Here is a 26488-nt window from a genome sequence, read left to right as displayed (position 1 = left end):
GAAGGTCCATCAGTACCTGACTTTACTATCACCCTTGTAGCTAAATCTGCACAAGCTCACTCCAAAATCTAGTAGAACATCTTCCAAAACGTGTGAAAGTTATTATAGGATCATTGAGATGTGGGCTGGGATGTTCAGATAAAGAAACTCATATCGATCTAATGCTCAGGTGTCGGGTATTAATATGGAATTATATGCGATTATTCATTTACCAGGAAGCATCTTTTGAGTATCTGCACAACGAAGCAGAGAGACTGCTTTTGGAAGCCATGGACGAGCTGGAGGTGGCCTTCAACAACACCACCGTGCGCACCGACTGCAACCACATCTTCCTCAACTTCGTCCCCACCGTCATCATGGATCCCTCAAAGGTTGCAGATCAGCTTTTAGTAATCGCTAATGTTCACTGTGAGCTTGAAGACCAAAGTGTGTGTGTGTGTGTGTGTGTGTGTGTGTGTGTGTGTGTGTGTGTGTGTGTGTGTGTGTGTGTGTGTCAGATCGAAGAGTCTGTGCGCTCCATGGTGATGCGTTACGGCAGCCGCCTTTGGAAACTGCGCGTGCTCCAGGCCGAGCTGAAGATCAACATCCGGCTCACGCCCACGGGCAAGCAGATCCCCATCCGCCTGTTCCTGACCAACGAGAGCGGCTACTACCTGGACATCAGTCTGTACAAGGAGGTCACGGACTCGCGCACGGGACAGGTGGGGCCCAATGACCGCCAGGTGGGGCTCACACGTCTCTTACGTCCACACCCACACCCACACAATGTCATGCTTTTCACCCTGTGCCACAATAATACAATCAGACTTGAGCACAATAATTAAAAACTACGAGTTTTAGTCCGGATTTTATAAATATTTTTTCTACAGCAGATGAGGTAGTTCTCACCATCGTGTTGTTCCGGTCAGATTTTATTTGTCACAGTTGTTCATTAAGAAGCGTGCACACGTGTTAACATCATGTGTATTATATATTTTCCTTTAATTATTTGTCTTTTTTATACAAAATATTTTTCGTAATTATACAAATAATTCAATTGATTTATTTCATTTTATATATTTGTAACAAATTTTTGTTATGATTTTTTACATTTTTGTAATTAACATAATGGTTATTGTAATACTTAACTTTTCTATAAATGTTTTTATGTTGGTGGTTTGGTGTTTTTACTTATTTTAAATTTTTTCTTCATCTTTAACACGCTGCCATTATGTCTTTTTTCCCCAGATCATGTTCCAGGCGTACGGAGATAAGCAGGGACCCCTTCATGGCATGCTGATAAACACACCGTACGTCACCAAAGACCTTCTGCAGTCCAAACGCTTCCAGGCCCAGAGCCTCGGCACCACTTACGTCTACGACCTGCCTGAGATGTTCAGACAGGTACACGGCAACAATAATAACTAAGAAACAAAAATCAATAGGAAACAATTTGTATAAAAAAAGTGTTACATTTAAAAGCTTGTTATTGGAATTGTGGTTTATTGTTATGGATTTTTTTATTTATTTTTTTTATTATTATTTCTCCCCTGTCATTCTGGTATTCATACAGGCACTGAAAAAGCTGTGGCAGTCTATGGATGCGTTTGCTCACCTGCCCAAGTGCCCCCTGCCCCCTGAGCTCCTCACCTTCACTGAGCTGGTGCTGGACTCTCAGGGCCAGCTGGTGCAGCTGAACCGCCTGCCCGGGGGCAACGAGGTCAGGATCTTAGTTCTGTGTTTCCTACCATAAACAAACATTTCCAGGTCTCGTTTGAGTCAAATTGTACACGCACACTAAAGCAAAGTCTTCGGCTGGCGCTTGTAGATCGGCATGGTGGCGTGGCGGATGACACTGCGGACACCCGAGTACCCCGCGGGCCGCGACATCATCGTGATCAGCAACGACATCACTCACAAGATCGGCTCGTTCGGGCCGCAGGAGGACGTCCTCTTCCAGCAGGCGTCGGAGATGGCGCGCGAGAGCGGCATCCCGCGCATCTACATCGCTGCCAACAGCGGCGCCCGCATCGGCCTGGCCGAGGAGATCAGACACATGTTCCACGTGGCCTGGCAGGACCCGGTCGACCCCTACAAGGTACCAGTCGCCCCAGCTGTATTACAGGAAGCGTATTATGAGTTCAGCCTGCATACGGTGCACTAAAATACACATGGAACTTTATACAGAAATGATTTGCTTTTGTCTTGCAGGGATTTAAGTACCTCTACCTCACACCTCAGGACTATAAGAAGGTCTCGGCACTGAACTCTGTGCACTGCGAGCATGTGGAGGACGAAGGGGAATCGAGGTGTGTGCCAGATTCTTTTTCTTTTCTTCCGCTTTTGTATTTATTAACTTGTCTGATGCTTGTATGCAATTCTCTCATCACCAACGGGCGAATGAATATAACACTAAGGAGACCGAGGCGTGTCCTGAGAGTCACATAGAATACAGATTAACAGCAGATGTAGAGCTGGAGACAGCAGGAAACAGAACATCTGGTTTTATTTAATCTGTGTTTAATTTCAAGGCGTGTTTGTGAAAGGGCCATGAAGAACCAAAAAAATAAAAGTTAACTATCTGTACCCTATATATATATATATATATATATGAGTATGTATCGTGTGTGTGTTTTGTGCAGGTATAAGATCACAGACATCATCGGAAAAGAGGAAGGCTTGGGTGTAGAGAACCTGAGAGGCTCAGGGATGATCGCTGGAGAATCTTCACTTGCTTATGATAAGATCATCACCATGAACCTGGTACAGTAGAAACACACACCTTTTATCATTCCTTCATTTCATTCCTATAATGTTTTTTATAGTTAATGACTGAATGGACTTAACTGATTTAATGTTAAAATATTTGCGTCTTTTAACTTTTTGGTGAAGAAAAGCAGCTTAATTATGCAGTTTGTTATAAATCATTTTATTCGATTTATTAAAAAAACTACTAGTATTACTCATCAATAGCATATATTCACTTTGAGTAATCCATGGTTGATAGCTGTGATCCTTGTAGTTGGTGTTGATCTAATTCCATGTAGTACTCAGGATATTTGGGATTTGTTGTTAATTCAGCAATTGTTTGTGCGTGGCATCGTGTTGCTCAGGTGACGTGCAGGGCCATAGGGATCGGCGCCTACCTGGTGCGTCTCGGCCAGAGGACCATCCAGGTGGAGAACTCTCATATCATCCTGACGGGAGCTGGAGCCCTCAACAAGGTGTGTGTATTAGATTACATTATATAACATTACATTTTCTCTTTACTGATACAATAAACACAGGGTTTCTGTCTTAAAAAAAATAAAAAATAAAGTCCTAAATTTGCTAATGTAATTCAATAATTGTAATTATATAAATAAATACAATATTGCGGATGATGCTACATAAAACATTAAAAAAAAAAAAAGTCTTTTTGGTTTGTTTGTAACTTAAAGGTCATAAAAAAGGTCTTAAATTCGATTTGGTGAAACCTGCAGAAACCCTGTAACAAACTCTCAACCCAAAGCCGCAAATCAGTTCTCGGAAATAAAATTTGGACTCGGTTGTACAAGATCTATGTCTGGACCGACTCTAACCCTGACGCTGAAGCGTGTTTGTAAATATAGTTTTTTTAATTGGTTCTGCTTTCCGACCCGCTGCACATTCGTTAATTGATGTGTCGAAAAAAACCTTTTACTCTCTCGTATACAAGCGGCCGTCATAACCGTGTGCTCACATGCATAAATTTCCACGCCGGCCCGGCAGATAAGGCCGGGGTTTAATTTGCTCCCGGTTTAATTGCGTCAGTAAATTTCAGACCGTGGCGTTGCAGCATGGTGACAGCTAAGGGTGTTTTTCAGTTGTGTTATTTTTTTTTTTTCCTTTCATCTCTCCTCAATCATATTCTCTCATCTGTGACTCGAAAGATTGCGTTCGGTTCGTGCAATTAGTATATTTTGGTCATGTGGGTGGTTACGAATCGGTCTGGAAAAGTCTTTGTTCCTTAAAGTGGTTTAGGGAAATGATTCCGTTCTCTCCAGTTTCTAATCTTTTCTGTTTGGAGTTATTAATAATCCAGATCAGAGGTTACAGTGTTTTTCCACCGCACGTTAATCGTTTTTTTTTTTTTATTGTTCTCCCGTCCATTTCATCTCTCCATCTCGAGCCATGACAAAAATCGCATTTAATTTGAGAATTAAATAAAAGAGAAATGGTAAACGTGTATAAAACAGAAAAAAATACAGTTTAAACAGATATTTACAAAGAAAAATCAAGCAAAACATACATCAAAGTAAGAGAAAAAAAGTCTCTCTCTCTATATATCTTTTTATATATATATAAACATTTTTATTTTTTATTCTTTTCATTGTGGCTAAAAGGCTTCTTATTGCTTTGCGTCTGCTTTGTGGCTCCGGCACTCTGTACACGTAGATGCAAATGAAATTCAATAAACCTCTCGTACGCTTGACATTGAAATCCCAACAAACATTAGTTACATGTCATTCAGATGATGGCACGATTTAACTCGACATGATGTAACCCTTTCATCGACTCTATACGATCTTACGCTGCCCTCCGTAATAAAAAATAAAACACTTCAAATGATACACCCTAGTAGGCGTCGTGCCTTTAAATAGGAGCAGCTTTTCTGTCTTTTACACACACAGTGCATTCAGAAAGTATTTAAACCCCCTTCACTTTTATTCAGTGTTGTTATATTGCAGCCTGATACTACAATTATTCTGATTGGTTTTCTTTGTTCTTAAATCTACACACAGTACCCCATAGTGGAACCCGAATTCTAGCAATGTCTACGTTTTTTTAATAGTAAAAAAAAGACATTATTTAGACCCTTTGCAACAACACCGGAAATTTCGCTCAGGTGCCTCCCATTTCTCTTAATGGTTTCTGAGAAAAAATTGACACATTTCTAAAATCTGTTTTCACTTTGTTATTATCGGGTGTAGATTAATGGAAAAGGAAAAAACGTGAATCTGAACAACTGTAGTATCAGGATGCAACATAAAATTATAAAAAAAAGTGAAATGTATATATTGTGTGTGCACGTGTGTGTGTGTGTGGCTAAACTTCATGTAAGGTCTGGCTGAGTAAATTGTGAGCGTTCACATCTACACTTCACTTTGTGCCCCAGGGCACTTTAAATAAATAAGCGTCAGTGAATCGGAAGCCTTCGGGCAGCGACGTTAACAGATGATTGTATCGATCCACACTGAAGGAAGATGTGCAATTGTGACTGCCAGCAATGAGAACAAGCTGCACTGAGCATAAAAAAACACCATTCACACACTTGTGCTGGGGAATAAATAAAAAATAAAAAAAAGATTTGTTCATAAAAAGTGCTAAAAGGAAGCATGAATATTTATTTGTGTATATAAATAAATGAAGTGCAGTGTTTGACATCTCTCTCTCTCTCTCTCTCTCTCTCGCTCTCTCCCTCTCTCTCTCTCTCGCTCTCTCTCTCTCCGTCCCTCTCTCTGTCTCTGCAGGTTCTCGGCCGTGAGGTTTACACGTCTAATAACCAGCTGGGAGGCGTGCAGATCATGCACAACAACGGCATCACGCACACTACGGTGTGTGACGACTTCGAGGGCGTTTACACTCTGCTGCAGTGGTTATCTTACATGCCGAAGGTATATAAAAAAAATGCACAAGTGTTAAAACATTTGATTTCGATTTGTAAGTACAAATCTGGTCACGTGTTCAAAGAAAACTCGGACACAGAACTGGTTCATGAACATCAGTAAAACATGGCAGCCATGATTTTAGAGGAAATAATAAAATTCCACATTTTACTCTACATTTTTCTTTTTTTATTTTACATTACATTTGATCCATTTCTAGCTACGTTTGGTGACAGGAAATTGTTGATATCGTTGTGTATTTGTATTTGGAAAATTTTCCCAGAACACGTCTGTCAGTGTGCCGCTTCTGGCAGCCAAGGACCCTGTTGATCGACCGGTGGAGTTCGTACCCACCAAAGCACCTTATGACCCTCGATGGATGTTGGCAGGGCGAGCCAATCAGAGTGAGCAAACACTGTCTGTCTGTCTGTCTGTCTGTCTGTCTACATATCACTCTTTCTGTCTGTCTACATATCACTCTTTCTGTCTGTCTACATATCTGTCTGTCTGTCTGTCTGTCTACATATCACTCTCTCTGTCTGTCTACATATCACTCTCTCTGTCTGTCTACATATCTCTCTGTCTACATATCTCTCTGTCTGTCTGTCTACATATCACTCTCTCTGTCTGTCTACATATCTGTCTGTCTACATATCTCTCTGTCTGTCTGTCTACATATCACTCTCTCTGTCTGTCTACATATCTGTCTGTCTACATATCTCTCTGTCTGTCTACATATCTCTCTCTCTCTGTCTGTCTGTCTACATATCACTCTCTCTGTCTGTCTGTCTACGTGTGTGTGTGTGTGTGTGTGTGTGTGTGTGTGTGTGTGTGTGTCTCTCTCTCTCTCCATTTTATATACACACACACACACACACACACACACACAGCATTGAGCAATAAACATCACACACACACACACACACACACACACATATAGTACACTTATATAATGTCGGCATTGATTTTTCTAAACTGCTCTTCATGTTGTTATTCAGTTCAGCTACATTTATTTATATTATATATAAGTATTTAGTAAATTGTAGTTGAACACATTTTTTTGTAGAACGTTTCTCTGTACACTGTGTTTAATTGGTTTGCTTTGATATTAGTGATAATAGTGATGCTGGATGTGTGTGTGCATGTTTGTGAGTGGCTGAGATGTTCATGAACTGCACCGGTAGATCACTATAGACTCTCTGTAAGATGTTCAGGCTCTGGGTTCACAGAGATAAGGTGTGCAACGGTATGGCCTGAGCTTTCCAGCCAGGACAGATTCCACATCTTAGTAATTCCAGCAGATGAAACAGGATACGGCCTCGAGCCCACACACGGCTTAATCCCCACCCTTGTGTCATACCTGCGACTCTGGTGATCGGGGAATCTCTTGGGATGACTTGACAACAGACTCGTACGTCTGTGATCTTTTATACGAGGGTGAAGGTGAACTGAAAGCTGAAGGGAAGCGGCAGGGCAATACAGAATTCTCTATAACAGACCTCAGCACTGACGAGGTGCCCGCTGCGTTCATGGTCACCACGACAACCCAAATATCCTACGACTGTTATATTATTGGAAAAAATGTGGCATTATAAAATTATACTATTTAAAAAATTTAAATGTCACTGTAAATGTCACAATATTTGATTTATATATAAACACCTCTCTCTCTCTCTCTCTCTCTCTCTGCTTCTGTCTCTCGCTATTTGCCTTCACTCTCTCCCTAACTTTCTTTTTTCTGTCTTCATATCTCTTGTTCTCTCTCTCTCTGTGTGTGTGTGTGTGTGTGTGTGTGTGTGTGTGTGTGTGTGTGTGCCTACCTTTCTCTCCAACTCTTCTAACTTTGTATTTTTCTTCTTCTTGTCTCCCAGACCCTAAAGGAGCTTGGGTAAACGGTTTCTTTGACTACGGCTCGTTCATGGAGATCATGCAGCCGTGGGCACAGAGTGTGGTGGTGGGCAGAGCCAGGTGAGCTCCTATCCATTAACTTTACATACAAATACCTTTATATTATCACGGGACACAAACTGGATAGACTTCATTTATTTGCTGTTTCCATTACACTAGAAATACAAGACCATTACACCTTCTTAATGATTAAACCCTCTGCAAGAGCTGTTCTCGCTCTCTGACCTCTCTGACCTTAAGTGTCCTCTGACCTCAGTAGCTCTAGGCTAGAGGATTTCTCCAGAAACACATCCAGCTCTCGTTAGCACTCTGTCAATGTGTTTTATATTAATTTTATCCTGAAATGTGTAGCATTTATGGACGGAGTCTGCAGTGTCAGCTGTTATGACAATCATGACCATGTATTTATTATTAATGTAAGTATTTTTGGTGTGTGTGTGTGTGTGTGTGTGTGTGTGTGTGTGTGTGTGTGTGTGTGTGTGTGTGTGTGTGTACACGCACAGGTTAGGAGGCATCCCAGTCGGCGTGGTAGCCGTGGAGACGAGAACAGTCGAGCTGTCCATTCCAGCAGATCCGGCTAATCTGGACTCGGAAGCCAAAGTCAGACACACACACACACACACACACACACACACACCGTCACAGCTACATACAGACTACTATACTCACCGTGTGTATGTGTGTCTTCTTCAGATCATCCAGCAGGCTGGTCAGGTATGGTTCCCCGACTCGGCGTTTAAGACGGCTCAGGCTATTAAAGACCTGAACCGCGAAGGACTTCCACTCATGGTGTTCGCCAACTGGAGAGGCTTCTCCGGGGGCATGAAAGGTCCGTAAGTTGACGACCAAAGTTATACAAGTGAAATAAAAGTAATGTAGCACCTTGAAGGTGATTTATGACCTCATATCCAGGGTTCAGACGCAAAAAGCTATTAAAAAAAAAAAAGAGTTCTCGTATTATTGCCGCATTCAGTTTTCTATTATATAAAACTAAGAATTAGTAAAAATATATTATATAAATATAATATATAAATTAGCTAAAATATTTAACAGCCGACCAATCAGAATGAAGAATCCTCTCTCGCCTGCAGACATGTACGACCAGGTGCTGAAGTTCGGTGCGTACATTGTGGACGGCCTGAGGGAGTACAGACAACCGGTGCTGGTCTACATCCCACCTCAAGCCGAGCTCCGTGGAGGATCCTGGGTAGTGATCGACCCCACCATCAATCCACGCCACATGGAGATGTACGCAGACAAGGACAGCCGGTAAGTGCGTTATATATGATTTACGGTTATATTCTGTTCTATCAGTGCGTCGAGACATTAATCAGAGCTGCATAACGAACATGCAGAGGTGGCGTGCTGGAGCCCGAGGGGACGGTGGAGATCAAGTTCAGGAAAAAGGATCTGGTCAAGACGATGCGACGTGTCGATCCCATCTACATGGGTCTGGCTGAGAGACTTGGTGAGTCCAGAAATACTTGTATTTTTGTGATTTAATCCACCAATTTGGTCCACATACATTCTTTTCTTTAGTTCCCTACTCACAACCGTCACATCCTACAGTCACCATGAAGTAAAATACAGCTTTGTAGAGAATTAGGCAACGGTGCGGGAAGCAAAATTACAGGAATTTTAAAAACTGAAAACTTTCCATGGGACTTAACAGGAATGAAAGGGAATAAACTGGAAATTGACCAAATTGCAGGTTATCCTATAACATCTACAAATCTTGCAGTATTATTTTGTTTAAAACAACCAGATCGATAAATGTGCAGGTAGAAATTCAACTAAATTTGCTTTTAACCACATACATTTCCACCTTGGAACATTTCCCAAATTCCCCAGATGAAGTTCCCATGGAAAGTTTTTGGAAATTTACTCACAAATTTCCCACCCCTTTACAACCGCTCAGTCAACGGTCTGAATACTTGTCCCGTTTTTATAGGAACCGTATTAAATGTAATGATCACGTTCTATGCTTCTGCATTCTGTTTTGTTTTTTTCCCGCTGATCCTGGTATGTGTCCTCAGGCACGCCGGAGTTAAACGTATCAGAGCGTAAGGAGCTGGAGGGCAAACTGAAGGAGCGAGAAGAGTTCCTGCTGCCCATCTACCATCAAGTAGCAGTGCAGTTTGCCGACTTGCACGACACGCCGGGACGCATGCAGGAGAAAGCAGTCATCACTGTGAGCCCTTTATTTACTTTCCTTCCATCTTTCCATCTCATATTGTTGCCATTTTTAATACTTTTTTATATTTTATTTTAATGCACCGCTGACACTTAATTTCATTGTATCCTGTGCATTGACAATAAAGTATCTATCTATCTATCTATCTATCTATCTATCTATCTATCTATCTATCTATCTATCTATCTATCTATCTGTCTATCTGTCTATCTCTCTCTCAATATCTATCTATCTATCTATCTATCTATCTATCTCTCTCAATATCCATCCATCCATCCAAACCGTGCAACCGCCAGAAGTTATAGCTTCTGTTTCAATTCAAAAATAATTATTATTTTAACATCATATAAAGGCAAATGGGCAATCAATGTTGGAATAAGAACCTTCACTCTTCCTGTAGATATTTTGGCACATATGGCTGGAAAAAGTGAGGTGTCCGAATACTTTTGTCCGCACACAACATATGACGGTCTAAATTCTGAGTTTAATATTTTTAATAGAGCAGAAACGATTAAACGTGTCTAAATGTTGTTTGGTCTGGATGTGCAGGACGTGCTGGAGTGGCGCACATCGAGGCAGTTCTTTTACTGGCGTCTACGGCGGCTTCTGCTGGAGGACACGGTGAAGAGGAAGATCCAGCAGGCGAACAGCGAGCTGACCGACGGCCAGGTGCAGGCCATGCTGCGGCGCTGGTTCGTTGAGGCAGAGGGCGCTGTGAAGGTGATTACGTCATATAGACTTTTTAGTTTTTTACGTTATGCAAATATATAATTTCTATATTTCTTATTTATTCATTATATATATATATATATATTAGATTTTTTTTTTTTAATTACATCAAAATAATTATTCAGAATATTAAAATTATTTATATATAATTTATTTGAATGCACCGACGTCGTCCTCGCTGGACTTTAGTCTATATTTGTAGGTTTTCAGGCTTTAAATGCAAATAATCAATCGATGAATCTGCACCTGGTCTGCAGCAAAGTCAGTGTTTTAAAGGTGCCATGTTCGAGTCGAGCTTCTCCACACCAGGGCGCTGGCACGATGCCAAGCGCCGCCGGCACCTCGCGGGTTTGCATGAAAGGGGAGGACGGATGAAGCGGCTAATGTACGAGCCCCAATCAGAGCAGGCTATCTTAATCCGCCATTAATCTCGTCCCTGGCACACGCAGATAGGAGCGCAACATGCTGTTTCTTAATTAAAAGCAAACGGATTAAACATGATTAATAAAGGCCCTTAAATGTTCCTTTTTTCTTTTTTTTTGGGGGGGTATTTATTTCCCTCCTCATCCACTTTTTATTAGCAAATCTTCCAGAGTCCGGCTTCGTTCCAAATCAGCCTGGATTTATCTCTACCCAGAGCGTCCATTTATTCTACATTTCTGGATTGCGATCATCAAATACACACATTCCTCAAAAGCACCTTTAGTTTGACAGAGCTTCAAAGAATTTCCTGAGCATTTCATAATCATTGTTTGTGTGTGTTTGCCAGGCGTATTTATGGGACAGCAATGAGGACGTGGTGGACTGGTTGGAGAGGCAGCTCACTGAGGAAGAAGGAGCGCGGTCCATCATCGACGAGAACATCAAGTACATCCGCAGGGACCACATTCTCAAACAGATCCGCAGGTAACCAATCACTGTTAACATACACATGGACTTTTAAACTCATCCTTTCCCCTCATTACATCGCTTTTATCCATCCATCCATCCAACCGCAGACTTTTTTGTCCATATCTCTCTATTTGTTTGTCTCTTTTTGCACCAATCTGTTCATCTGTCTTTTTTTTTTTTTGTCTTTTTTCCATCTTAACCCTGACGTCTGTCCATCTTTCTACCCGCACCACTATCCATTTACTCATTTATAATTGTTAAATATTTCTTCTTCTCCTTCATCACTTCACTGCAGAATGTAAACAGGTTGTCTTCCTGTCTTTTCCCAGGTTTCTTCATCATCTCTGTTTGTCTACCCATTAAACTGTGTCTTTCGTTTTCCTCTTCAGACTTCACTAATATACACAACAAACAAGTAATACACTTTAATCCCTTCTTTTTCCATCCTTCAGTCTGGTCCAGGCGAACCCTGAGGTGGCCATGGACTCCATCGTGCACATGACGCAGCACATTTCCCCCACGCAAAGGGCCGAGGTGGTGCGCATCCTCTCCACCATGGACGCCCCGAACTCGTCCTGAGCAACACACCGCTACACACACTTGCCCGAGAGGAGCCGACGCACCTGCACCTGCACGCCGGCTATGATTCTGAACTGTAAATGTATTGTCTCTCGGTGGTACGTTTGGAGAACGACTCCAAGTTTGTCGTAGAATTGCACTTGATGTAACGTGTAAATGAAAAAAACTAGATAAAAGCAGAGACCAATGTGATTACAGAGACGTGGTACTGATTATGACACTTTGCTGTTCGACTACAATCACGTTAGAAATTTATTTTCCGTTGTTTAACGTTCTCTTAGGCGTCGCTTCAGGATTTTAAGATGTTGAATCAAAAGCACCAGGTGGAAAGGTGGGGGTGAGTGAGTGGGGGGGCAACAAAAGTGTGTGGACACCTGACCGTAAGATTGGTACGTGCTGCTTTTTGCACATCCCATTCCAAATAATGTGTTTAAGATTTGCGATGGTTCATTCAGCCACAGCGGATCAGGTTTGGAGCACAATAGGAGATGATCTACTCCAACCCATGTAGATCAGATCTTCATGATGCTGGAGCAGATTTTAGTTCGAGTAAGGACAGTAGTTCATGCTGCATCCAAGGACAGTTGTGTTCCTTCAAATTTGGAACAGTTTTTGGGAACCACAAATGGGTGAAGTCGTCGGGTGTCCCAATACTTTTGCACTATCGCGTATATCCGTACATTGAAATGTTGTCAGATTCCTTCCTTGTGATCCGAAAACACAAGATCTCGAACTAAACAAAATCTGATCTAAGAACTTCTCAGTTAGCTTGACGTTTCTTCAAAATCTGATTTATTACTGCAAGTACTGAGACAATCGTACACTAATAAACGCAGATATACCAGAAATTTGACACAGACGCTCAGAAATTAAGTTTTTGGTTTCCATGGCAACCTTTCTGTCTGAGAGATCCGAACGGATCACGGGCGGCATCTCCTCCACCACCACCACCCCCCAAAATAGGAGAAAAATAAGTTTAAACACTACATACACAAACACACTGAACTGTTTAAGCCAGTACAATCATAACCCTCTCACCTCCGAATGCACACTAACCCCGTCCCCTGTCCCCCGTCCTCTGTCCTACTTACGTGGTTGTCAAAAACTTTGTGTTACACGCACAAGATGTTGTCTATTTTTTAACATGCGTTACGCAACTAATTTATTAACTAAAACTGTACTTCTGAGAGAGAGAGAAAAGTATTTGTGTTAACTAACATTGGTGATGTGTGCTTTTAGGACCAAACTGTTTTTTTGTTATTTTTGCTAGAAATGGTTCCACTGATGCAAAAACAAAGAAAAACTCTGAATAAAAAAAAAAAAGGAGATCGATGGAGGGATACCGGGTGGAGTTATAGGGTCGTTCATGCTGCTCCATAGTGATTGTTTTTTAAGATCTGGATTAAAAAGCGTGTGTGCGACCACCGATGAGACGTGAGCGGCGCGTGTTCGAGGTGACCGACGCCATCCTGCTGGAAATCATTTCAATAAAATCAACTTCGTCCACTTCAGAGTCATGTGGTTATTACGGACCGAGTGTGTGAGAAGGGCAAAAGGAACGCTCAAAATCTAAAAGAAAAAAGGAGGAAGAAAAAAAAACAAAAAAGAGGAGACGCCTCGATGTGAACGAGTGATCTTTTTTTTGGGAAGTTAGAATCAACAACAAAGAGACCGAAGTAAAAAAGTGAACACACTATAAATAGGCACCTGGTCGTTTGTGCACCAAATTAACAGCCTGTTCTCGAAGCTGATGTGCTGAAAGCAGGAAGAATGGGCAAGCGTGAAAATCTCTGCACCACTCACAAAAGCCAGATCGTGAGAAAAAATTGTAGTAACACTTCAGCATGTGCTGTTAGAGGGAAATAACCAACACAAAAATTATTATTTTTTTTTTTTTTGATTTTGAAAACATGTATCCCAAATGCAGAATCAGCGGTTGAGAACTAAATCTGACTTTCATAAGTCATAATTTCCAAACAACAATGATGGAAGATAAAACAAGAAAAACACAAGTTTCTTCTACAAGTCTTTGAAATCTGAAGTCTCTCATCAGAAACGATCACGTCGTGTGTGGGGTTTTTTTTTGCAGCTTCAGTCCTAATGTGTTTGTGTGGGTCACTGTATTGTGTAGAATCACTGAAGCATCTGGGATCCAAACAGAGATCTGTACAGCTCGGACCTGAATGCAGAAAAAAATAAATAAATCTCAAGGTTACTCTAAAAACCCCTGCTGCAATTTGAAGCACATCAAACATCATCTCGGCGTAACTCGAGCGTTTGGAGGAAGTGGTAAAGTTTAAATAAACGTATAAAAACTAACTAATTATTCTAAAGAATTAAGTAATTAGATTTCATTCAAATCTTTCTAACTATAAGAGGATACAATATTCATGGTTGTGAGGGATTAAAAAAAAAAAAAAAAAGGAAGAAACATGAGATGGAGATTCATTTGAAGAAATTCAAAGAAATCAATAAACAACCAAATAAAAGGCAGGATATGGCAAAAGAGAACACAAAGAGAGGGAGTGAGAGAAAAAACAATGAGATGAGGTGCAAGAAGAAGAGAGAGAGAGAGAGAGAGAGAGTTGGAGATTGAAGTTGGAATTGTAACAGCATATACAGTATCACAAAATTGAGTGCACCCCTCACATTTCAGCAACCATTTTAGTATCTTTTTAAAGGACACCCCTTAACCCCACCCCAAAACCTCATTAACCCCACCCTTAAACCCTCATTAACCCCACCCCAAACCCTCAATAACCCCACCCCAAACCCTCAATAACCCCATCCCCAAAACCTCAATAACCCCACCCCCAATAACCCCAAAACCTCAATAACCACACCCCAAACCCTCAATAACCACACCCCAAACCCTCAATAACCACACCCCAAACCCTCAATAACCACACCCCAAACCCTCAATAACCACACCCCAAACCCTCAATAACCCCACCCAAACCTCAATAACCCCACCCCCAAAACCTCAATAACCCCACCCCCAAACAATAACCCCATCCCCAATACCTCAATAAGGTTATACGAGGACAGTTTGGGAGAAACCGAGATCGCAACAACGCAAACCGAATGACCAAACTGTTATATTATCTGGAGATCATGTGATTGAATAGCAATAAGGCCAAAGCCAATCATGTGAGCGAGAGCCATTCAATCATTTGCAGAGACACAATGGCCAATCCTGAGCATCTCTGAGCTCGTGAATGAGGAAGAGGGCAGACGGCAAATGCCGCTTTCCTTCCAGTTTGCCGTTCCCTTCTTCCTCCTCATAGTACTGTATGCTTTTGTGATATTTGGAAAGACGCAGGTGGGAATTGATTGCTAGAACTATTGCCAAAATAGTTACAAATTTTAAAAATTTTAAATGCGGCTTCCAATCAGCTGTCATTAGTAGAGTTGCCTATATGCGAATCACTGAGTGCTGTTTGTTTTCACACGCGAGACTGCGTGCTGCATGGAGTGCGCTAAATGTATTATTTATAATTTATAAAACTACCGGTTGAACACAGTGATGGTGCCACCATGGTGCTTGGCTTGAATATTAAATATTATTTAAACAAAATATCTCCTTGATTGGGTGATAATTTTTTATTCCTTAGTAATCTCCTCACTGTTTGACTTTACTCAAAGTATTAATTATAAAGATCAGACTGAACTGTGGTGTCCAAACCCCACATTTATGTTTTACTTTACTGTACTGCAGAGCGGCCACCAGGGGGCAGTGAAGCGCTGATCAGCAAACATCATTATATCTTCCCGAATTTAACGAACATTTCAAACCTACATGAGGCAGTTCTAATCCTCACACCCTGACCTTTTCCACACACACACACACACACACACACACACACACACACACACACACACACACACACACACACAGGTGGGAGTGAATGTCCCAAGGGTCCAGAGTCGGACTGTTTAATCCCCAATCCCTGTTTGAAATGCGGCAGTAGTGGCGAGGATTACGGCGCTCTCCGATTATCATATAATGCATACATTCTTATTCTGAAAGGGCCATGGCAAACACACACACACACACACACACACAGGAGTGGGAGAGGGGCCACGTGGGGATCAAAAGAAGAAAAATGGATGACTCCACATCAAAATAAATCCCCGGCCACCATTAGAACTAAATGCAAAAAGCTAATCTCAGCCCACTATGGAATACCTACAGTGTGCGTGTGTGCGCATGTGTGTGTGTTCCCTCTCCTATACCGGCACATTAACATTCATGGGGCCAGTGGCCCGTGTCGGTGGAGGGGGGTGGGGGTATTACAGAGCTACGAAGCTACTATTCAGAACTGATGGGGAAGAAAAAAGAAAAGTCGTGTGTATGCGTGTGTGCACACAGGGAAAAGGTCACCTGGAATCCCGCTACCGCAAAGGTCAGTGGTCAGCCGGCTGATGCCGTTGCCATACATCATTATTATTACTGTAGTTCATTGATAGCTATGTAAATGAGAGAAAGCTAGCGAGGGGACGAGAACAGAAAAGGTCACGCTGTGTTTCTGTTTTTCGCCCCGCCACCGCCAAACACACACCACACACACACACACACACACGCACCAAACTTCAAAATGCATGTAATGAAATCCACGATACTTTCTAATAAGAGCGAACGCGCGCCACAGTAACAGTCCGTTCGCCTTTTTGGGCTGTAGCATAGCTAGCGCATGCTAGATTTCGCAGTACCGTCTCAAACATCGAGTTCATGCTAGGTGTGCTTTTAGTATTGGCTAAGATGGAACCCTTCAAAATTCCACACTGGAATGTTCAGGATTTTTCCTCAATTGTCCTGGAGATAAATCCTGAACGTTCTCTGAGCTCAGTGACCATGACAATCAGACGAGCTTCATCCCTCCGTTCTCCTCCTCTAAGCCCTACCTTGACTCTGCTTCGATCTCTTCATCTCCATCTCCACCCCCTACTCCTACAACACCTCGACAGGTCAGAGTGACCCTCCACAAGGTCTTATCATGTCATTAAAATGGAAGAGAGTGCTGAAGGTGGCATCAAGTACACTGGTTTATGGATTAGGGAGTGTTTCTGATGCTGCTTCACTGCTCGGATCAGATGAACATTCGAGTGGCCACTCAGCAAAACAGAGGAGCGGTTAAGGCAGCCGTGTAAGTGCACTAGAAAGCAACATACTTTTCGAGAGGTCACCATGAGAACACCTTCTACTAGGATAAATAGTGTATGAAGTTTTGCAGATTACAACAATAATGAAGGTAACACTGTCAGGGGTAACACCATGTGAGAGGTAACCAGAGGTAATAGAGTGTAACAGGTAACTCCACCTCAGGGCAACACTGTGTCAGGTGTAACACCAGGACTGAGGTAATACAGTGTCAGAAGAAACACCATTTCGGGGTAACAGTGTCAGGGGTAACACTGTTTGAGAGATAACGCCATGTGAGAGGTAACTCTATGCCAGAGGTAATACAGCATCGTAGGTAACACCGTGTCGGAGTAACACTGTGTCAGGGGTACCACAGTATCAGAGGTAACACCGTGCCATAAATAACCCCGTGTCAGAGGTAACACCGTGTCAGAGGTAACACCATGTACAAGGTAACAACAAATTACACCGTGTCAGAGGGAACACCGTGCCATTAATAACACCATGTCAGAGGTAACCCCGTGTCAGAGGTGATTTCACCCTGTATGATGTTACAGTGTGTATAAGGTTACATCTCACTCAAGGTTCATCATGCACAAGGTTTATACTGTAGGCAGTTACAGTATACAGTAAGATGTTACACTGTGCACACGGTAACACAAATCACACTGTTGCTCACTCGATATGGAAACCCTCAGGATCAAGAGTCAATTTTACATGGCTGTCCTTTAAGAACACCTGCAACCCAGAGCCCTTTGTGGGTAAGACAGAAGACCCCGTGCTCTGGATGATCAGATACCGGCAGCAGTTTTAGCATGAAAACTCCAGTAAACTCCAGCTACAAGTTTTACTTTTTATGTAGAAAAACTTGTTTTTTCCTTTGTTGTTTATTTCATTTTTATTTACTGTCAAAAAGCGATAGCAACAAAAGCACTCGAAAACAAAGTAAAAAAAAAAATGGGAAAGGACGTAAATTGCTTTCTTTATGTCTCCTGGAAAAAAGAATTCTGAAAATTGCATGACAAAGAATGCATGTGTGTGTGTGTGTGTGTGTGTGTGTGTGTTAATGAATGTATATCTACAGAGGGAGGGCGAGGCTGTTTGATTTGCCAGCGCGCTGTTTGAGGGGGGATTAGGGTTAGCTGACAGGCGGCACAGAAGAAAGACAGAGACAGACAGAGCAGCGCCATTAATTAAACACACACACACACCTCCAGCAGGACCCTCAATATATCACTGCAATCCAAACTGCAGACGCAGTGTAGCTTCAGTAAACTGAAATCTGTTGCTTTAGTTCAGAAATAATGGAGGAACAGAAAAAAACCCACAATAGAACACGTGAATTACAACCATGATATTAATGGAGTTCTGTAATAAAGACAATGGGGTGGGGTGGGGTGGCTTGGTTGGTTGGATGGATGGATAGATGGACGGACGGACGGACGGACGGACGGACGGGCGGACAAGTAAAAGAGGTATAAAGAATAAAAACAATGCACTTACCGAGCTTCATCACTCATGGTACTGTGGTCAATAGGAGCCATAAAATTCATCAGCTTACTGTGTAAATGAAATCTGAAACACACACACACACACACACACACACACACACACACGATGAGCTTTAACAAACTCCAGAAAAAAACAGTAAGAAAGGAATGAAGATCGATAAGATAGCAGGATGGAATGAAGGCTAGCACGAAGGAAGGAAGAAGGAAAAGAAGGAAATGAAGGATAGCAGGAAGAAGAAAACAGCAGAAAGAGCAGAAAGAAAGGGGGAAAAAAAAGCATAGCAGGATGGAAGGAAGGCTAGAAAGAAGGAAGGAAAAGGACAGCAGGAAGGAAGGATAGCAGAAAGGCTTGCAAGAATAAAGAAAGTAAAGAAGGAAGGAATAATAGCTAGAAGGGAGTAAGGAAGAAAAAAACAGCAAAAAAAGCATATCATGAAGGAAGGATAGCAAAAAGAAAAAAGGAATGATAAAAGGAATATTAGCAGGAAGGAAGCCAAATGTCTGCCTGTAATGCCTAAGAACAAACAAACAAACAAACAAACAAACAAACAAACACAGTGAATAAAAGCGTACCGGACTTTCCTGCCCTTGCTGGCCTTTGTGTCCACTTTCTTCTTGATCTTGCTGCGAAGCTTCTGGATGGCCAGCCACTGCCTGTGGAGACACACAGAGAGTTTGGGCATCAAGTGATGATTTAACAATCTCTCTCACACACACACACACACACACACACACACACACACACACACCTGCCCATGGCCACTTGGTCATTAGGATCTGTTGCACTGGTCTTGCGCTCGATCAGCTCTCTGAGAAGCTGCAATCAAAGCAAAGCAGGAAACATGAGATGTTGCGTCTGTGCTCTGCAGACGGTTCCTATAAGAGAAGTGCAGCTGCATCAGAGACACTTACCTGGTGATAAAAGTCGTCGTCGTCGAAGATCTCCTCGTCCAGGTCTTTGAGATGAGCGTTAGCTTTGAGCGCCGGGGCCTGAGCACAAAAACACACGGAGGTTATGATTACGGTATTTAAGCATCACAGCATGTGCGTGCGCTTCCTCGTACCTCCGGCTCTGTGCTGCTGGACTGCGTGGTGACGGAACTGAGCTCCGCTCTGCCCAGAACTCGGTCATCAGACCTGCGTGTCTGTGTGCGCTTCAGCAGACGCTCCTTATCCATCAACACCTGCTCCACCTGCGTCAGGATGTTCCGCTCGAACGCCCCGAAGCCCTGACCCCACACACAGCACACGAACAGAGGAGGAGAAGAGGAGAAAACACAACTGGATAAATAAAATCTATACATAGCAAACAAATAGACAGAGGAATAGAGGAATATACAAATAAAAAAAAACAGACAGAATGGAGGGATGAATAAAATATTGGGATGGATGGATGGATGGATGGATGGATGGATGGGTAGATGGATGGAAAGTTGAAAGGGTAGATAATCAGTGGATGGTTGGATTATGGAAGTCTGGTTAAATAGAAGGACAAATGAATGGCTATATAGATGGAATGGTAAATTAATAAATGGATGGATGGATGGATGGATGGATGGATGGATGGATGGATGGATGGATGGATGGATGGATGTGCTGATTTATGGGTGTATAAATAAATGACTGTTGGATAAATTCATGGATGGAGGGATATATTGAGGAAAAAGAGATTGAATAGACTGGTAAAATTGTGGCAGGGATGGACAGATGTATGGAGAGGTAGGTGGAAGAATAGATAAATGATTGAAGGGGGATAGATAGGCAAGTGAAAAAGGCAAAAGTGTAGATAAATGGATGGATAGATTGATGAGAAGATGAAAGGGTAGATAAATAAGATGTATTAATGGTTAGATAAATGGATAAAATAGATAGATAGATAGATAGATATAGATAGATAGATAGATAGATAGATAGATAGATAGATAGATAGATAGATAGATAGATAGATAGATAGATAGATAGATAGATAGGTGGAATGGTAGATAAAATAATGGAGGGTATAGATGGGTAGATGGATGGGACGGTGGAAGGGTGGACAATGGGTGAGAATGGATGGACTGATGGATTGATAGAATGGTAGATAAAAGAATGGATGGATGGATGTTTGAATAGGTGGAATGGTAGATATAAGGATGGAGGGATGAATTGGTAGAGGGAAGGTGGAAAGGTATATAATGGGAGAAAAGATGGACTGATCAAATGATAGAATGGTAGATAAAATGATGGATGGGAAGATGGATGGAAAGTTGGATGGGAAGGTGAAAGGGTAGATAATCAGTGGATGGTTGGATTGATGGAAGTCTGGTTAAATAGAAGGACAAATGAATGGCTGAATAGATGGAATGGTAAATAAATGGATGGATGGATAGATGCCTGGGTACATCAAAGGGTAGATAAATGGCTGGATGGATGGATGGCTGGATGGATGGATGGATGGATGGATGGATGGATGGATGGATGGATGGATGGATGGATGAGAAGATAAATTATTGTATTGATTAACAGATGAGTAGCCAGATGGTTGGAGTCTGGAAGGGTGAATAAATGGATAAGTAGGTGAAAGGGTGAAAGGGTGGATGGATGGATGGATGGATGGATGGATGGGTGCAGGATGTTGATGGTGTGTCGTTACCTTGTTGGTCTTGCCCGTGGTTAGCCGTGTCTTGTCGTACCATTTCTGCAGCGTGGCGTCGCGGTACGGCTGGAAGGCGGCAAAGCGTTTTGCCATGAAGTCGGGATAGTGCGCCGTCTCCAACTTCCGCTTGGAGGTCTCACGACTCACAGGTTCATCCTCAACATCTTCCTCGTTTTCACCTTCGTCACTGTCGATCTCTTCATCGTCCTCAGACTTGCTGCTGGAGAAACGTCAGCGGATCGAAACCGTTCAAAATCTGGATTAAAATGCACTTCCTATGTGTGAGTCATATAAAGCAGAGATGTGGTGGTCCTGATGTGATACCTGCTGTCCGGGCCCCTGGTCTTCCCCTGAGCGATGGCTCTGGTTTCTGGGTTCTGGTACAACAGCAGGTCCTGGAGCTCCAATAAAGATCTCTGTAGAGCTTTTAGTGCTTTGTGGCCTGTTAAACACAGAAACGAGGGGCTGTAAGGAAACCTCACAACACAGTGCTCCGTAAATTGGGAAAAACAGAAAATCCAGATGTGACAGCGATCCTTGATTGTGATTGGTCAAAAGGTGTTGATTATTTATCTGTTACGGCAGCTTAAATCTGAGTTCCAGCTCCAGAGTTTTTTTTATTAGTTTATTATTTATTTCACATTTACCGAAAAGTCTAGATGATCACAAACTAAATTTTTTTTTCCTTTACTTGATCTAGGAGACGTGACCCTGATCTCTGGAATTGAAATGCCACTCCAGGCCTCCTCAACCTCACCTACCTGACTTTATTCATACTCTTGTACCTGAATGAGCACAATTTTCTCAAGCACACTCTAGAATATAGTGGAACATCTTCCCAGAAGAGTGGAGGTGATTCTAACTGCACACGGGAACTAAATGGGGAATGGGACGTTTATCATCAAAAGCACATCATTTTATGGTCAAGTGCAGTATATAGTCATATAAATGTTTTCTATATCGTGGTGCTTTCTATACAGAGACGTTTCATGTTTACAGAAGGAGGGATTCTGAAGATGACTCAAAAACAAGGTCTTATTCGCTCCCAAATCCACAATAAGAAACCGCAAGCCGATTCCTTTCCACCACGTCCCCTTGGCGCGCTTTTTGCCTTGAAAGCAAAAAAAATGACAATTTAGAATAAAAACAAGACAATTCAAAAACCCTCCACTTTCTCCTGTCAGAGCAAATCAGAAAGAAAAAAAAACTTGCAGGGTATCTGTGCAGCCTCCGTGTGCAACTGCCAATCTGACAAATTCATCCCCCCACCAGTCATACAGGAGAGAAGAACCTGCGGCGGGGCTTTCGCTCGTCCTTGTGTCAACAGTTATTAATTCGCATCAGAAGAAAACAATCCTGTAATCCATTATCATGGAGAGCGCGCGTGAGAGAAGACAGAGGGAAGAGGGCGCGAGGATTCCATCATCTTCGGCGCTAATCAGAAGTACACGAGCTCGGCGAAAGACGCCGCCCCCTCTCTCCGCTCGCCATTCAGGAGGACGGCCCCCCATCAATCATTCGCCGGCGAAAGGAGCGAGGCAATAAATATGCAAATGAGGAGCAGCCAGGCTTTGAAAGGAGGCACACAAATGGATTAATTGTCCGCGGCGTGAAGAATCCGTAGAGTGCGGCCTCGGATCATAAACGTGTTTGGGGTTGGTGGGGGTTGACGGTGTGTGGAAATCCGCCTGGACTGCAGCCTGGTGTAGAAAAGCGAGATTTAATCAATCGTAGAAGGACGTTTAGTGGCGTAACGCGGATCCGTGAACGGCTGCGGATTCGAAAGCGAAGCTGAATTAACGTGTGAACTAAGAACAGGATCAATAAAAAAAGAGAGGGGGGGTGGGGGGGGGGGTCAAGGACATTCCTCTAAATGGATAAAAAGTACATCATGCTGCTCTTCTTCTTCGTTGTGGGTTTGGACGGAGTGGTGTACTTTTTATCCGTTTATATGTACTTGTAATGGTCACAACAATTGTTATGCTGCAATGAACTCTCCAGATGAGCCCTTTATCCTGAAGACCTACTGACGCTGGAGACTCCGAGAAAAAAAATATTAATAATTTTTTTTTACTTATATTACAGCAGCGTGAAAAGGAAATCCAGCTGCGTGTTTTTTTAACGAAGATAAAGAGCAGATAAGGTATTGCAGCAAAGAAAACAATTACATGCAGTACAGTATATAAAGAAAAAAAATGAACAATAGTAGTTACAAAGTGCTAAAAAAAAAGAAAAAGCAAGAAAGAAAAAAAAAAGGAAACGCTAGCGCTCCGGCTTCTTTAGCGCTTTCGTGCATGCGCAAAACAAATGGTATTTCCTGTACGGAGCGAGTAGCTGTGATGACACTGCGCTAACTCTGCTTTCTTTTTTAATACCCCTGGCATTGTTGTGTATGTTTTCAAGTTTAATAACAAGAATTTTTAAAAAGTTGCTCAAAATGCGAGGCGGAGACTAAAGCAAACTTGCAGTCCGGCACTTAATACGTTCCTGAGGGAACTCGGATTTTAACGATGTTCCGCATGTAAAAAGGATCGACGCGAAAGCCCTGTAAGGAAAAACTTTGGTGCGGATATGTGTGTGCCGTTACGTATTTTTTTCATGTTTAAAGAAGAACGAGTGAGTTTAAAAATAAAATAGAAAAAAAAAACTTCAAGTCCCTGTGAGTACAGAAAATATTAATCAACACCCTCTGGCCAATCAGAAGGCAGAATTCGTGATGATGATTCTGATGCACTGTGGTTCGATAATAATCACATATAATCACATTATAATATACGATCTCACTCACTGTTCTTCAGCGCTCCGGTGTACTCGGCCCCGCCTTTGCTCTTGAACTCTGGAAATGTGTCCGGTTGAGGAAGCTGGTTGGCTGTCATGAGGGCTTTCTGCATTTTGATGCGGCCCTCGAGGATCAGGTCCCAGAGAGCTGCGCAGTCAAAAAAACAGAAAAAGATACTGTGATTTTTTTTCCCCCTCACAAAAAAACGCTTGGTTTCAAAACACATACCGAGCTGGTTCTTTACTGCTTTGCCTTTGTCCACCTCTTCATTCACCTTCTCTTTCGAAAAAGTCATTACACCCCCCGAGTCGCCACCTTCGTCGTCGTCCTCCTCCTCTTCATCTTCCGAGCTTGTTGCTTCGTCTTCGTCCTCGTCCTCATCCTCATCGTCGCTTTCTCCCAGGTCGTCCATGCCCTCTGTTAGCTTGCGGAAATCGGTGTTTTTAGAGAAGCTCAGATCGGCACCCTTCATCCTCGTCACCAAGCTGGACACCTGAGAACCTTCGTCACCATCACTGAGGTCGTCTTCTTTCTCATCCTCCTCCTCATCAATGTCTTCATCATTGGAGTCGTCATCATCATCTGAAAGAAAAGTCTATCAAAAAAAAAAAAAAAAAGTGCCACAGAAAAAAAAAGAAGCCGATTCCGTGTACACACCCGAGCCGTCAAAGTCCTGCTGCAGCTCCTTGCGTGACGTCACTTTCCCATGATAGCGTTTATCCGAATCGACCAGCAAAGCGGATGCTCGCTTCCGCAATCCACTGACTGGGAGATCTTCGGCATCACCTCCTTCATCGAACTTGTCTACGACTCTGGCTTTGGTCTCTGCGTTAAAAAAAAAGAGCTGCATTACACATCATGATCACTTCATATCTACAAGCATGTTGGAGGATGAAACAGAATTGATTCGCCTTCACTACATACATACTATAAGAGCAAAAGTATTGGGACACCTGACTTTTCCAGATCACGTGTGGTTTTTCTCCAGTCTGTTACTACAAACGTGGAGGGACGCAATTGTATAATACGGCATATTGGGATGTTTAAAGAAAAGCACATTAATATTTTGATCAGGTGTCCACAAACATTTGTCCATATAATATGCTTTATGTAGACATAGAGATGTCAAATATAGCATTCTTACTGTGTGTATTGTAGAATATTTCTAATACGGAGTTAACAAAAAGGCATTCAGATGTCATTCCTACAGCCAAGAGGATAAACAGTAGGTTTGCGTATGGATTTGTGTACAAAAATGCTGCTTAAAGGACATTTAATGCACTGTATCCCCTATGTAGTGCACGTGATTTACCCAACAAGCCACGCTGTACTCCGCATTTAAACATGTTTTATATATACATAAACATACCCTCCGGTTTTAAAAGCGCCCCTGAATAGTGCAGATGGTTATGTTTAAAATACCGTCATCCTGGTCGTCCTCGGGATCCGCGAAATTCGGCAGCGGGTTCAACAAATCCGCGAGTTGCTCCGATATGGACGCGGCCATGTTTTTCAGTGAGCGGCCGCTGCTGTGTACGTCATCACTAGGCGCCTTCTAAGCGCCCTGACGCCATAACCAGGCGTCAAACATGTGCTTAATGTTTGTGTGCAAACATAACACGAACATGTAAATGTTATAGAGGTATTTTAGTTTTCTACAGATTAAATGGGCATATTAAGGGTTAGTTGTCCACTTGGGGACATAATTATAATAATAATAACGAACTTCTACACACACACACATACACACACCCTTGTAGGTTCCTTGAATGATCCTTGTTCACCATACATACACCTAAATCTCAACTTCGGTAACCAAAATGAATGTTTTTGGTTCTTTTAGTGTATTGTTTTTTTCCCGATGTTTTGACAACAGCAGAACAGTGAAAGTGTCCCCGTTAGGTCAAAACAGTCACATATTCCTGTAATTTTTGGTCTCCACCGAGATATCTAAATCTAAATAAATATACATATGAATAACAAACACACATGCTAAGGACACTATATGTTAGACAAAGTGTTTTGTATGTTTATTTTCTATAAATTCTTCGATAAATAGAAAAGGCCGCAGGCTGATAGTGAAATTACAGCATCGTTGTGGTCATTTTTATATAGGAAAGTTTTCTTTATTATCATTTTTATTAAAAGCGTCTTTATTTTACTGAATTTCTTTATGTACCAGTTGAAAAACCCAACCTGGCCTTACCAGCTGCCAAAACGCAAACCGAGCTGGTCCAACTGCTTGAATATCTTTGCTAGTTCCCCCTTTACTCGTAATTATTTGAGTCACCTGAACAATACATGTATATTTTCTAATGAATATATAATCTGGAAATATTTAAATCAGGACCCTTTCTCTCTTCTCTACCAACATTTAGATTTAATTTGAAATAAAGAGCTTGTGAGTGGTTATAAAAGTTCCCTTTTTTCAAAACCATGAGACTCTGTGGAGCTCCTAAGAAAAAAGCAACTGCACACATGGGTTGTGTTTACAATGACTCAAATGAAATGAG

The 26488-nt window shown here is 42.2% G+C and overlaps 2 protein-coding genes across 10 annotated transcripts in view; one reads left to right on the top strand and one right to left on the bottom strand.

Annotated features, from left to right (window-relative positions):
* Positions 1-12099, top strand: part of acaca (acetyl-CoA carboxylase alpha) — a 32026-nt gene extending 19927 nt beyond the window's left edge. For 5 of the 8 annotated variants that reach the window (XM_046838501.1, XM_046838502.1, XM_046838499.1 and 2 more), the window contains 19 exons: positions 216-371; positions 498-722; positions 1228-1383; positions 1553-1699; positions 1808-2077; positions 2191-2288; positions 2622-2742; positions 3093-3203; positions 5472-5615; positions 5890-6010; positions 7478-7574; positions 8018-8114; positions 8208-8343; positions 8606-8783; positions 8870-8982; positions 9551-9705; positions 10258-10428; positions 11207-11343; positions 11781-12099. In XM_046838501.1, the coding sequence (XP_046694457.1) occupies positions 216-371; positions 498-722; positions 1228-1383; positions 1553-1699; positions 1808-2077; positions 2191-2288; positions 2622-2742; positions 3093-3203; positions 5472-5615; positions 5890-6010; positions 7478-7574; positions 8018-8114; positions 8208-8343; positions 8606-8783; positions 8870-8982; positions 9551-9705; positions 10258-10428; positions 11207-11343; positions 11781-11907 (2760 nt within the window). In that variant the 3' untranslated portion in view covers positions 11908-12099. The remainder of the gene's footprint in view (positions 1-215; positions 372-497; positions 723-1227; positions 1384-1552; positions 1700-1807; positions 2078-2190; positions 2289-2621; positions 2743-3092; positions 3204-5471; positions 5616-5889; positions 6011-7477; positions 7575-8017; positions 8115-8207; positions 8344-8605; positions 8784-8869; positions 8983-9550; positions 9706-10257; positions 10429-11206; positions 11344-11780) is intronic. The other 3 variants (XM_046838500.1, XM_046838498.1, XM_046838496.1) reach the window with 1 other exon arrangement.
* Positions 12100-13784: 1685 nt separating this feature from the next.
* Positions 13785-25554, bottom strand: aatf (apoptosis antagonizing transcription factor). 2 transcript variants are annotated; one of them, XM_046838503.1, is made up of 12 exons: positions 25398-25554; positions 24633-24800; positions 24204-24557; positions 23985-24122; positions 21521-21638; positions 21194-21416; positions 19626-19790; positions 19474-19551; positions 19311-19378; positions 19135-19215; positions 18554-18625; positions 13785-14086 (listed from the first exon to the last, which is right to left on the bottom strand). In XM_046838503.1, exons 1-12 carry the CDS (start codon positions 25480-25482, stop codon positions 14041-14043), a joined length of 1596 nt encoding a protein of 531 aa, XP_046694459.1. In that variant the 5' UTR covers positions 25483-25554; the 3' UTR covers positions 13785-14040. The 2 variants fall into 2 exon arrangements, with proteins under 2 accessions (XP_046694459.1, XP_046694460.1); XM_046838504.1 differs by having other exon boundaries at positions 21194-21413.
* Positions 25555-26488: the final 934 nt, after the last annotated feature.

This window comes from Silurus meridionalis, chromosome 25 (genome assembly GCF_014805685.1).
Source record: "Silurus meridionalis isolate SWU-2019-XX chromosome 25, ASM1480568v1, whole genome shotgun sequence".
Lineage (NCBI taxonomy): Eukaryota > Metazoa > Chordata > Actinopteri > Siluriformes > Siluridae > Silurus > Silurus meridionalis.
The sequence above is the reverse complement of the archived record's forward strand: the minus strand, read 5'-3'. Positions and strand labels throughout refer to the sequence as shown.